Source organism: Pelobates fuscus, chromosome 5, assembly GCF_036172605.1.
Source record: "Pelobates fuscus isolate aPelFus1 chromosome 5, aPelFus1.pri, whole genome shotgun sequence".
Classification (NCBI taxonomy): Eukaryota; Metazoa; Chordata; class Amphibia; order Anura; family Pelobatidae; genus Pelobates; species Pelobates fuscus.
Window position 1 is genome coordinate 126,599,386 of NC_086321.1, and position 14,404 is coordinate 126,613,789.

The 14,404-nt window shown below is 39.0% G+C and overlaps 1 protein-coding gene across 1 annotated transcript; it reads left to right on the forward strand.

Moving 5' to 3' along the window:
• Positions 1 to 307: 307 nt before the first annotated feature.
• On the forward strand, positions 308 to 14,126 carry VPS29 (VPS29 retromer complex component). Its single transcript, XM_063454259.1, has 4 exons — positions 308 to 399; positions 6,784 to 6,975; positions 9,527 to 9,762; positions 13,683 to 14,126. The coding sequence occupies exons 1-4, from the start codon at positions 397 to 399 to the stop codon at positions 13,798 to 13,800; spliced, it is 549 nt and encodes a 182-aa protein (XP_063310329.1). The 5' UTR covers positions 308 to 396; the 3' UTR covers positions 13,801 to 14,126.
• Positions 14,127 to 14,404: the final 278 nt, after the last annotated feature.

The following is a 14,404-nucleotide window of genomic DNA, read 5'->3' on the forward strand; positions in this document are numbered from 1 at the left end:
TTGATTCGCCTAAAATAATAGTTTGGTCTTTACCTCCATCCGTAGTAGGCTTTGTCGCCGCTTTCTGTTATCACGCCCCGAGTTGCTTTTCGGATGCTAATTGGCTGATGCGCCATCTTGCGGTTGGTAGATGTAGATTCGTTCTAATTGGCTGCCTGCGCCATCTTGCGGTTGGCAGATGTAGATGCGTTCTAATTGGCTGCCTGCGCCATCTTGCGGTTGGCAGATGTAGATGTGTTCTAATTGGCTGTCTGCGCCATCTTGCGGCTGGCAGATGTAGATGCGTTCTAATTGGCTGCCTGCGCCATCTTGCGGTTGGCAGATGTAGATGCGTTCTAATTGGTGGCTGCGCTCACTGCCTGTTTCCTTCCTGTGTGAACGGCTCCGGGGTGCAGGATGGTAAGACTTTCATAGAAACCTTCAGCTAGCTGGGATTCGGTACTCGGTTTGCTCAGGTGTCCCCGTGTTAAGCTGGTGCCCTGGCTGCAGTTTGTGGGTGTAGGCACCCTGGCAGGGCCCAGTGTGAGGTTTGGGGCCTGTGCAGCTCACACTGGATGACATGGGTGTTGCTGCTGCCTGTCATATGATCTGAGCCTGACAGTGTAACTCTAAATCACGACATAGCAGGGTTATTCATTAAAATGTGAATTGTCAGAAATCGAAGGCCTCATTAGATAAACTGAAACATAGCTAATTTGGGGGGTTTCTTTCCAAATTAGTCTATTTTGTTTCAGAATTTGTATATATTTTTTTAATTCTTTATTTAAATTTACACAGTAGTTAATGCAGATGAATGAGCAGTTTATATTAGTACATAATACAACAGTACAGTATAGATATCGGAGCTTAAGAATATCAGTAATTGCTCCCTTAAAGTCTTATTTAGGGATGGTCATATGGTAGAAAGTTAGGTCTTAAAAATATGCGACGCGACCATCTTTTGGTCATTATAGCAGGGTGCATATTTAGCTTCAAACCGTAAAGGTACAAAACAAAACATGAACGTTGTTACAGTATTTAGTATAAAAACAAGTGCATAGCCTCAACTGTCAGGTGATAAGATGAAACTAAGGCTTATCCCGCTATGCAAGGGTTTATATTTTTATATAGAAAGATCTCCTGTCAGGAGAACAAAAAAAGAATGAAGAAGAGGAAAACCGTAGGAAAGCGTAGAAGGGCAGAAAGAGAGAAAAAGAAAAAACAAGTGCCGTTTGTGTCGTCAGAAAGAGGTAGGACAAGGTGACAGGATGGCACTAAAACATGCACATAGCTAAGGTGTTTGGCATCAAATTTTAAATTCACTTTTAGCTTTTTCATTCAACTCTGTATTGTACCGAATGAAAATCACAAAAACACACAATAGCTGATTTAGAACAATTGCCTACTTGGCTATTTTCACACTGTAGTCTAAATTTTGACATTTAGTTTTCAAATCTCTTCGATTCGTAGTTTACTGAATTTACTTTTTTAGTTTACTGGCAATTAACGTTATAGTAAATAAACTGTAATTGGCAACGTAGTAACATGAAGCATGTCAAGAGAACGAGCGTGTATCTATTACCAGTATTATGATGGTGTTTAGCAATAGCCATACTGCACACACTGTTAATCATACACATTTTATAATTTCATCTTTTAAAGAATCGTGAGACTGCGAAAAGAAAATGGAACTTGCAGAATATAGATCTTTTATTTAAAGAAAGAACTGGTTGACAAAACCTTAAAAGGGAAACATTATTTTGGAACCATAGTTTTCCTGATCGTTTTTTCTCTCCTCAGCACTCACCACCCTTTTTTCCTAGTAACATTTAAGTTTAATAAAGATCCCCCACCTCATTTCTAGCAACAGACTTCTCTGCTGTACCCTCGACCTCCTCCGCCAGTGATGACTGCAAGCTTGCAATCTCCTCCAATCCACTTTTTCTCAAAGAGTAGCAACTGATTGGAGCTAGGCCTATGCTTCCCAATGCAGTCTCCTCCTCCAATCAAATGCTCCTATCAGCAGCATTTGATTCCAGGCCCGAGTTTCACTTGGTTCTGGAGTAGGATGTGCATTTGGAGGTTTATTTAAAGGGACACTATAGTCACCTGAACAACTTTAGCTTAATGAAGCAGTTTTGGAGTATAGAACATGCCCCTGCAGCCTCACTGCTCAATCCTCTGCCATTTAGGAGTTAAATCCCTTTGTTTATGAACCCTAGTCACACCTCCCTGCATGTGACTTGCACAGCCTTCCATAAACACTTCCTGTAAAGAGAGCCCTATTTAGGCTTTCCCTATTGCAAGTTCTCTTTAATTAAGATTTTCTTATCCCCTTCTATGTTAATAGCTTGCTAGACCCTGCAAGTGCCTCCTGTATGTGATTAAAGTTCAATTTAGAGATTGAGATACAATTATTTAAGGTAAATTACATCTGTTTGAAAGTGAAACCAGTTTTTTTTTTCATGCAGGCTCTGTCAATCATAGCCAGGGGAGGTGTGGCTAGGGCTGCATAAACAGAAACAAAGTGATTTCACTCTTAAATGACAGTGAATTGAGCAGTGAAATTGCAGGGGAATGATCTATACACTAAAACTGCTTTATTTAGCTAAAGTAATTTAGGTGACTATAGTGTTCCTTTAACTCTGCAAAGTAAACAATTAAGTTTCTACTTAAGTTTTACGCATGCATATCTAGTAAGGTTATGCATTGCAGGTTTAAAACTACAGGAACACCCCACCCGCACTATTTCATTGGGATGAAGTGGTTTGGGTGACTTTAGTGGTAATTTAAACTGCTATATTTGTAAGACTGAATCAGATAAATATATTTCAAAAGCATTCTTTTACTATTTAACGTTAAGTACACATTTTAGTAATCCCTTATGTACATTGTACAAAAAACCTAACTTTAGTTCCAAAATGTTACCGTATCCAAATATTTTATTTTTATAATGTGTTTTAAAGAGTATTTGCATTAGTATAAAATAATAAAACGATTGGGATACAATATTGTAAAATAGATTGCGAAAAAACTAGACCGAGGGAAGATGAAATTGCTAAGAAATCAAGAAACTAAAATTAATTTGTCATTACGCATTTTGTAACTTCATAACTAAGCTTGTATGGCATTGTGATTAAGAATGGCAATATATCTTAGATAAGCAGTTGTCATCACAGTTAAACTATTGTTAGATCAGACTTCTTTGGGGGGAGAGGGGGTAGTTTTATTATACAAAAATGTATACATGGCAACAATAACACTGTAAAAAGTAAATATGGATTAGTGATTGTTAGGGTTAAAAGAACCAGGGCAGAAAAAGCAAGAATATTTGGGTAAGGCTGAATGCCTTAGTAAGGGATAGGCAACCTTCGGCACTCCAGATGTTGTAGACTACATCCCCCATAATGCTCTTACACCCATAACGTTGGCAAAGCATCATGGGGGGTGTATTCCAAAACATCTGAAGTGCTGAAGGTTGCCTATTCCTTCCTTAGTTAAACACAATACTACATGTGTAATAGGGTGCATTGCCAATTTTGCAGCTACAATGTTTTACTATCTTTCTTAAATGGTTCTCTCTGGAACGTAGAAGTCTAATTTCAACTCTGCTCTAAACCCCATGTTGTGTTTTTCAAACCTAAAAATACAGTGCAATTGCACAATCTTAAGGTGTTGTTTTTTTTTTTTAAACTAGACATATCACGTGGCCAGTGATCTTGAGGAACAGTATAAAATGTGAAATTGAAGTGTAGGAATTACAGAGCTTGTATTGACAAACAGACACAAATATTGCTATGCACATCATTTACCTGATTTACCAATAACAATTAAAGTGTGGCACTTGTCACCGTCTGCGGACTTTGCATAATTTGCAAAGACTACTGACTGTGACATCGCCGCTGGGGATCCGTTGACCAGGAAGAGCAGGAAAATGTGAGTTTGTTATCTGACACTGTTCCTTGTGGACACCGCCATCTTCAGTGAGTAACATATTTCAAGACAAGTGCTTTAAATAGTTTGTTTATTTGTCCACAACATCATACATTTGATTTCTGTATTAAACACAATATTTTACATTTAAACTATTCAAATCCTATTCATTTTCATTTGTTCATTTGTTGTAATCACATTACTTTTACTCTCATAACATCCTAAATCAAAATTATTTTTGTATTCATTTCCCTAATTTGTTACCCATTTTCTTTTGCTTTCTTTTATTTAACATCACTCATGTTTCACCCTTTCACACTCCCCTGTCTGCAATCAACTCCTCCATAAGCCTGGGCACAGAGTAAGTTTCCACTAATAGTGCACTAACTTTGGTGAGGGATCGATGATTTGAAATTTCTGTTTCGTTTCTACTGCTGAGAATGCTTCTTTTTCTTTAACTAACCAGTTACTACTAACAACCCAAATTATTGCATCCGGTTTTAGGAAAAACCTAAAGATATGTTTAAAAAGGCAAGGTCTTCGGAATTCACCTGTGGTTATTGATACAATCTTGGATTTATAATAAATACATGTCAAATTTTCAGTGGCAACGGAACATTAATATTATTATTATTGCCATTTATATAGCGCCAACAGATTCCGTAGCGCTTTACAACGAGCTCACAGTCTATAGGAGGTGGGATTTACATTATGTTTTATTGGAATGCATTTTCACAATTTCTTCACTGCTTTGTTTTGGGCCTCTTGTATTATGTCAGTTTTGGTGCATGAAATATTTTGATATTGTATAACAAATACTAGCAGTGACTTAGATTTGAGAGGGTACGGAATGGAAGACATTATTGTATAGTTGCTGGGTTTATTTACTGAATCACGTATTGCCACTCATTGACAAGAGAATTTCATAAAGTAAGCCAGTGGAACTGGAGAATAGCTTAGTTGGAAATTATCTAAAATTTGCACTTCCATAATCTGTTCTCCACAATTCCAAATTTAGTGAATGCATCCCTTTGCATGTTTTTTGTGTTTCAGCCATCTTTGCAATTCTTTTGCAACATTGTTATATTTTGTGCTACTGGTATTTTAGCGCCTCTAGTCTGTTATTTGCAAACAGTATCTATATTACTTCCCTTTATTAACTGCTGCCTCTTGTATAGGATTAATATTTCCCCTATTTCCCTCATGAAATTAGCTCACAGTTGCAAAAGTCAGACCAATAAAGGTGCTTTCAGATAAATCTACACTTCTATTAATTTAATTTTAAATTTTGCAATAAGGTTTTCAAACCACATTCCACTCCGTAAACAAACAATTGTGAAAAGTCATGTTCCAAAACAATTTTAAAGTTTTCATTGTTATTTTTTTAAATATAAATTTTAAATCTGTTTTATAATGCCACTGTCACCCCTCTGGCTCTATTCTGCTAATTATTTGGGTTTGCTAGTACAAATTATAGATTTTTTAAGTTATATCTTAATTTCAACTGGTCATGGGAAGTTTGTGTGTAATAACCATTTTATGGTTTGTTTCAAGTCTAGTTAATTAAAGCAGCACTGTCATTTTTGGGGTACAACTTTGTATGACACATTCTTTGGCAAAACGTGGCAACGGGCAAAGCTTCATCTGCCACTTACTGGCATTTCCCATGAAGAAGAAGTAGACAGACCTCATCATGAGTGATGTGAAATAGACGCCTTTAGCACGTTATTCTGCAAATATTAGATATTTTATGGGCGATCCATTAACTTTCGAGATCTTTCATAGATTCTCTTTAGTACTTTCGCGCATGTGTAAGAGGGTAGATTTGACAAGGCGAACCTGCCTGGAGCTGAAGAAACATAATGATCCGGACTGCAGCGAGAACTGTATATAAACTAACTACAAGTATATAAACTAACTACTCTTCCTTCCTGGCCATCACTTTAGAAGTGGACATATCACCATAAGCAGTCTTTTCATAAAATGAAAAGCACCTACAAGTGACAATGCTGCTCTAATTAATGTAATTTTTGAATTTCTCATGTACCAGATATTGGCATTTTATAATTCTTCTCAGAAGTCTTTATATGTATCCAATTTTAGGTTAGTTTCTCTTTTGTACTGTTGCATGGGCTAAAACTAGCAGGGTTATTTACTAAAGTGAGTATTACCAGGAATTCAAAGTTACATTTCAAAATGTAGGCCAACATAGCTGAATATGAAAACATTCAAGTCATTTCTGTTTTCTGTTTTGGCCTTAAAATTTAATTTCACTTTGAGTTGCCAGCAATACTCACTTGAGTGAATAACCCTGTAAGTAAAGAACAAAACTACAGTGTGAAGTGCCTGGTTTACAATGTTTTTTTTTAAGTTGCCTTATCCTAGATTTACTTATTTATTTGATTAGAAATGGCACATCATTTAAAAACCAGTGCTTTGGGATAATCATTGTATTAAATCTTGGGTATAACTTAGAAACTATAGCTTTAGTGAGGCAGTCTGTATCATCTTTAGTGTTACAATAAAGGCAATTCCCTTTAGGAACTATGAGATCAGCTTCATATGCAGCAGTGTTAAGTTAAAAGGGCCATGCACTGTGCAATAATGCTGACATTTTTGCAACACCAGTATAAGCTTGTGAAGACTGGCCCAAAGTGCCTAAAACACATAATACTGATTCCTACAAGCAAGCCAAGATCATACTGTTATTGTGCAATTTCATTGTTTTCAAACATTTATATTGAATTCACTAATCCTAATAACAGATGTAATATTCTACACCTTAATTCTTTTAGTTTGGATATTTGTATTTTTTTCACATATTATGATAGAGATGCTTCTAATCTTATGTTTGCTAAATCTCTCTTTAAGTTGGTCTTAGTATTAGGTGACCTGCATATTCCACACCGTTGTAACAGCCTGCCTGCAAAGTTCAAGAAGCTTCTAGTTCCAGGGAAGATCCAACACATTCTGTGCACCGGGAACCTCTGCACAAAAGAGAGCTATGACTACCTCAAGACCCTGGCTGGGGATGTTCACATTGTCCGTGGAGACTTTGATGAGGTTATGACTAATTCTTTACAGTTGGCCATAATAAGCTAGAACATTAAGTGGGCACTCATACTACAACTTACTGTGTAGTAATTTGTGTGATGTAGGAAGTCAGAGTAGTGTTCTCTGGTTTTCTGTGAAACCATTTTCAATAGTTTTGACAAAGAACAGAGAGCTTTTTCTCATGCACCTTATACAATATGGAATATTCATTTCCATGTTATCCTTCCAAACCTGGATGCCAATGATAGGCTGTGGGGAGGAGATAACCCAGCAATCTCAGCCTGCTAGTGCTGTCAGAGGTTAGGTGGATCTGCACTTGATAATGGTGAAGTGCAGCCAAGAGAAACTAAATTACTGACCACTTTTAATCTGGAGTTTCTCTTAAATACTGCTTCTGCCATTTATGTAAAGCAAGAGTGTATCTGAAAATGCATTTTTATGTACTTATTTTCATGATCTTTTTATATCTGTATGCAAACCTAAAAAGTGTTTATGGCATCATTCCATTTACTGCATTCACTCTGTCAGAGTGAATTGCTGCTGTTTTTGCAAAACTGTTTCCAAGTGGCACCAGGTAGAAAAAGTGGCACAGCCTGAGTTTTTTCTTCAGATTGTAGCAGAAAAAAAAGACCAGGAGCCTTTTCTGATAGCCATGAGTCTATAAATATGCAGGTTTCCCTGCAGATTTTGCTTGCACAGGAAGGTGTCATAGGCAGGGTATGATTAGCATAAATGTATTTAAGCTCCTCCCTTTTCCATAATCCAAAGTGTACGTAAAACAATGTAGTCCTAGTTTATCTTGTGTATATATTTTGATTGAGTTGGAATTTCGGTGAAATATGGCTCGGTGTACTGTGCATCTATTATGGGTGATCCACCTCTCGCTGCTATGCATTTATCACCATAGCTGCTTTCCATGGCACTTTATTACAAAGATTGGGTCTTTATAGCATGTTACAATTACAGTAAGACAAAGAAAAAAGGAAAATCCAAAGAGTAGAGGAGTAAACTCCACACCCTTATTTATGTTGGATAAACCTATCAAGGAAACCCCATCCTAGATGTAATGCTTAAAACTTAACCTTTAATGATAATAGTATAAAATAATGTGAATACAAAATTAAAAAATTATATTAAACAAGAAAATAGGAGTGCTACCACAAAAATAGTGTGGATATGGACAGTGAAAATAATAGCAAAATGTGCACAAAACTGTCCAGTAGAACCACCTATATATAGAGATCAAAAAAACGTCAGACCTGGTGACTAGATGGGGAGGGGAAAAGAGGAAACAGCCTGAGTAATCCTCAAGGTCCCTGAAAACAAATCCTAGGCTGACAGCCTAGAGGTTACAGAGTGTCTGGTGCATAGGTTAACAAAGTTGCACTTGTAACTGGATGCATTCCAATACTGGAATAGTACAGCAAGCAACCCCCCCAGTGGAATGAATGGAGGAGACCACCCACATAGAACTGTATCTGTATAGAACCAGCTTCGGCTAAAACCTTCGCCCAGACTGCTGAATAAATCAGAGTAACCCCTTCTAATAAACCCACAGAGTCCCAGAACTAGTAGAAGGAAGTAGACTGACTAAAGATCTCCACGAGTGGAGCAACACCTAGCTAGACCTCTGAGGACCTCTGACGAAGGCGCAATCTAGCGCTGAAACGCGCGTTAGGAAGTCTAGCTAGGTGTTGCTCCACTCGTGGAGATCTTTAGTCAGTCTAGTTCCTTCTACTAGTTCTGGCACTCTGTGGGTTTATTAGAAGGGGTTACTCTGATTTATTCAGCAGTCTGGGCGAAGGTTTTAGCCGAAGCTGGTTCTATACAGATACAGTTCTATGTGGGTGGTCTCCTCCATTCATTCCACTGGGGGGGTTGCTTGCTGTACTATTTCAGTATTGGAATGCATCCAGTTACAAGTGCAACTTTGTTAACCTATGCACCAGACACTCTGTAACCTCTAGGCTGTCAGCCTAGGATTTGTTTTCAGGGACCTTGAGGATTACTCAGGCTGTTTCCTCTTTTCCCCTCCCCATCTAGTCACCAGGTCTGACGTTTTTTTGATCTCTATATATATATAGGTGGTTCTACTGGACAGTTTTGTGCACATTTTGCTATTATTTTTACTGTCCATATCCACACTATTTTTGTGGTAGCACTCCTATTTTCTTGTTTAATATAATTTTTTAATTTTGTATTCACATTATTTTATACTATTATCATTAAAGGTTAAGTTTTAAGCATTACATCTAGGATGGGGTTTCCTTGATAGGTTTATCCAACATAAGGGTGTGGAGTTTACTCCTCTACTCTTTGGATTTTCCTTTCTCTCTCTACACGTATGTAAGGGTTACCCCCTTTTAGGATTCCCCTGACACACTACAAGCGGGTTGCCTTTGGCCACTGGCTTTTCTTTTCGTCATACAATTACAGTAAGACAATGGATATCACCATTTGATTACTATGACCTGGAATTCTATTCAGTTTAGCAGTCATGTGACCCTTTGTTTGCGCCAGTTAACCGTATTTATTAGTCATATCTCCATTTCTTTTACAGAACCTCAATTACCCTGAACAGAAGGTTGTGACTGTTGGTCAGTTTAAGATTGGCTTGATCCATGGACACCAAGTAATTCCATGGGGTGATATGGCGAGCCTGGCTTTACTACAGAGACAGCTTGATGTAGACATTCTGATTTCAGGACATACGCAAAAGTTTGAGGCATTTGAACATGAGAACAAGTTCTACATCAATCCAGGATCTGCAACAGGGGCCTATAATGCATTAGAAAAGTGAGTTCATACCATGCAAATGCTTTTGTATTTAGTACTCACAATGTAGTTTTTTTTTTTTTTTTTGAATTCTTTATTTTTGCGTGCAAGTGATTAACAATGTTGTTATCTAAGCCACAACAGCTCAGGTTCTCGGTTTCCAACATACAATAACATATGGCAAATATGACAGTGCACATTTTTTAGGAATTATAATACGAACTTTTCAATGCTATAATACAGTGGGGTTTTCACAGGCTTGTGAATCGCTAGCTAAGGCTATAATATAGTGTTACATTTACACCTAGGCTATAACAAGTGTATTTGGTATGATCAACCGGGGATGCAACGTACAGGATATTGCTTATTGCATGTGTCTGAGGATTTTAAAACAATAGGTTAAACAGTTCGTCGCATTATATTGTGCGTATAATCGGTTAGCTCTGTTTAAATGCTCGGTGATGTTGCGCCTGTGGTAAGTGCCTGCAGGGTCTACAAGAGCGTCGTGTCTGAGGGCTAGTGGGGAGCGTGTGGGAATGGTATCTTCGTGAGTGTACTCTGGTCTGAAGGAGTGTGTATTTGCACGTATTGTGCTCGCGTTTATTGTTTCCTGGTGTGCTCGTCTAAACATAGGCTATCAGAAGCCTTTAATAGAGTGTCATCGTTTTGTGTGCCAGGTTGTGAGGTAAGGCGCTGTGTCCCGCTAGTTAGCGTTTATGGGAGAAGCCGTTGGGGTCTGAAATGCTCCGAATCGACTCTCCCTTCAGTTTACTCACAGTGTACGGTTCCTGAGGCTGTGTGTAGGCTGTGCTGGCTATGCGTTATATACGGGGCACTGTTGCTTGCCTCAAAGACAAAGAATAGCCTGTAGACCACCCGCTGTAACTTAGGGTTAGTAATCAAAAAAAAAAAAAAAAAAAATTAAGGTAAACAATCAATTGCTCGTGCGATGCACGGTAGTGGGGGAGAAAGGGATAACCTATGTGGCCATGACCTTATCTGCAGCTAATGAAAAGGACATTGTACTCCTTGGCGGTCCTTATTTCAGAGCAATTGACATGAAATAAACAAGTTAGCCTAAACATAAACCAAACAAAGAAGGAAAAAAAAAAAGAAAAACATGTATGCAGGCTGTTAAGTCGAACGTGCCTGGAGCATCGTCCAGATTGTCGATATTAAAGAGTCATAGACCTTAGCGGGGTAAGGTCGGGTCAGGTGTGCCATAACAGTCAGTGGGATGTCTCCAATCGTGTTCTGGGGCGAGTTGGATCCTCAAGTCTCCGGGGTGAGGCGTGGGTCGAGTTCATCGGCAGGCTCGGTATGTGTAGCTGGTTGGTCGTCTGGGGTTTAAGATATTGTGTAACAGTCTCTGTAGTTAAAGTCCCTCACCGTGGGGTGAAGTCCCAAAGAAAAAGGGGGAAAGAAAAGAAAAATTCGCAGAGGCCTTCAGGTTGTAGCAGGGATGGTGGATGTTCCGGCTTGTCCTCTTGGTACGAATTCGGCCGCGCTTGCATTTTCCCAGCTTGGGGGGTTCGGGTGATTTCCCTTGGGTGCTAGTTGGGGCAGTGTAGTCTGAGGGAGGCCGAGCATCCGCAAGATCTCCGGTGCTTCCTGCATGCTGTGTAGCTTATGTGTGTTATCGCCCTTTGTTATCAACAGAGTGTGAGCTGGGCCCCAGCGATATTGGACGCGTTGCTCCCGTAGGATTGATGTGAGCTGCTGCAGGGATCTCCTCCAGGCCAACGTAGCCCCCGAAAGGTCCGCATAGAACGATAAGTTCATGCCCTCGAAAGGGTAGGTCGGCTGGGCCCTAGCTGCTGTCAGGACTGCGGTTCTGTCCCTCTGGGTTTGAAACTGCAGGATGATATCCCGGGTGGCCGATTCAGGGGCCTTAGCCGGTTTTGGGATGCGGAACATGTCGTCCAGCGTCGCCGCTTTGGCATGCTTTGGAGTGAGCATTACCGTGAGGAGCCGTCTCACAAAATGGGGTAGTTCAGATTCCGTTACGGCATCTGTTACGCCTCTGATCTTGAGATGCTTCATTCGACGCTTGTCCTCCATCTCAGCATACCGCAGGTCCTGCTGCTTAGATAAGTTCCTCAGCTCTCTAACCTCCTGCTGTAAGTCTTTAAGTTGTCTTGCTTGGGTTTGCGTAGAGTGTTCTACAGCCCCTATGCGTCCATTGAGGCCTGTTAAGGTGTCCCGAATCGAGGCCACCTCTGCCGATATTTTTTTATGGTGGTCCGCCATTAATGCACTGATGGCCTCCATGCTCACCGGCGTGAGGGCTGCAGCTGGAGGAGGGGGCTGCGGTCGGGTCGGTGGAGACTTGAGGGCGGCCTGCATAAGCTCCCCTTCCGCTTCATCTGACGATTCGCTGTAAAAATCCGAACAACCCCCATGGAGGGACGCCATGTTAGGAGTTGAGGCTTCTCGGGCCCTCCGCCACAGCTCACCAATATCCGTGCCCGGGTTGGTTTTTTCAGGCTTCATTTTTTTCGTTTTACGCCCCATCTCGTTGGGGTGAGCAGCTGAGGCTATTCGGGTCAAGTTCTGCCTGATTTTAAGGTTTTTAAGTGGGTTTTTCCCGTTGTCTGGCTCGGAGCTCAGCAACCCTGCGACCATCCGCTACCGTGGTTAGGCCACGCCTCACAATGTAGTTTTAACAGCAAAAACACTATAGGGCTTCCAAAGTGCTCAGTCTTCACACAAGCATATTAACTGACATGAGGACACATAGATGATCAGTCGCCAAGGCACACCTATTTATACCACATGGGAGGATAAAGTTTTGATGAATCAGCTTGTATAGGCAACACTTTTTTTTTTTTTACTTGCCTTTGGGAAGACATTGCTAGAGTATAAAATGTTTTTCTATTATGTTCCCAAGTAATTTTATTCTACATTGCCCAAAATAAATGGATCACACATTCCTTATTAGTTTCGGTAGTACTGCCTAGCTGTATTGTGTATTCAGATAAGTTAATCCTTTTATTGGCAAAGTTTATTCTTTGTGATCTTCAGAATCTGTTCCCTAAAAGAAGAACACATACTATCTTTCTCAGTAGACACTCCGTTATAGGCTGAGAACATCGCCTAATAATCTCAGCCTGTTACTAACTGCCTGGTTAACAAGTCCTCATACTAGAGAGCAGAGCAGAAGGCAGAGGAAGAGGTGCTAGGCACAGGTGTCGCAACTTAGGGGATAACCATTGCCAAACAGTTTAACCCGTGAAGATAAGAAAGTAACTGGACACTTCTAGCCCATAACAGCTTAATGAGTTTAAAAAGCTATGGGATGAGAGTGTCCTTTTAAAGTCCAGCTCGTTACAGTCATTTGTGTCTTGTTTTAAATTAATTGTACATGTGAGTAATGTAAAATTAACTGGTCATGTGTTAGAAGTTAATGATATCATAACAAAAATGTTTACTTGAATTGAAAAAAATCTTTCAAGGAAACATTAATTGTAGGAAAAATGTAAATATTACCAGCAGGTTACTGGATCCTTATTTTTGTTTATATCCAGCTGTGTTCTACTCTAAAAAAATTTTTTTTAAAAATGGTAAGATAGCAGAGTGCTCTTTTTATTATTATTATTATTATTATAACCTTCCTAGTTATTTTTGTTATAACCTAAATTATTGCAATAAGTAACTCCAGCAAAGCTATGTGAGTTTTATTTATATTAACATTTGGGGGGATTTTTATTTTGTTGGTAATTGGTAGGTGTTCATTTCACGTAATGTAAAGCTGGTTGAGTTCCAGAAAATCTTTACATTTGCTGAATAAAAGGATTAACTTATCTGAATACACAATACAGCTGGGCAGTACTACATAAACTAATAAGAAGGAATGTAAAAATAACTATTTTCAAAGCATGTGCATAGTACATGTGCTGTAGTGAAGTTATTGAATTTCTATTCAAATTTTGTCTTTGCAGTAACATCATTCCTTCCTTTGTACTGATGGATATCCAAGCTTCCACCGTTGTTACCTATGTGTACCAGTTAATTGGAGATGACGTGAAAGTAGAAAGAATTGAGTACAAGAAATCCTAAGCCGAATCCCTTGAACTTTTCATGGCCTTTAATTTCCATTCCCATTCATTCTTCAACCAGTTATGACACATATACTGCAGCAGTTATAGGCAGTCTATTGTAATATCCTTAATGATGTTTGCATTGTAAGATAACATTGAATATGCTGCAACAGTAGGCTTGTGGTAAACAATTATATATGATAATGAAATTTACTTTGTGTACTGAATGTGTGAAAAATTAAATACTTATGTATAAAATTAGTCTTGTAAATATCTTAACATTAAGCATTAACATTCACTGAAGTATGTTCCAACTTTACAATACAAATTAAAACCTTGGAGACACCTTGTTTTTATACTGTGTTCATTAAGATTTCATCATTACAGTGTCAAAAGGGTGGGAATTTATAACCCATTCCTTACTCCTCCTGCACTAAAAGGACGATTAACACTGTAAAATGTGCAGTGTCTATGTAGACCAATTCAAAAAAGCCATAACTTTTTTTTTTTTTAGATATTCTACTGTTTTGAATGTCCATATATCTAAGCTGTTTGGTATGTTTTGAATGTCATCCACTATCGTTACACCTGGGTTGATCTACAACTATAGCAGTGATTTGAAA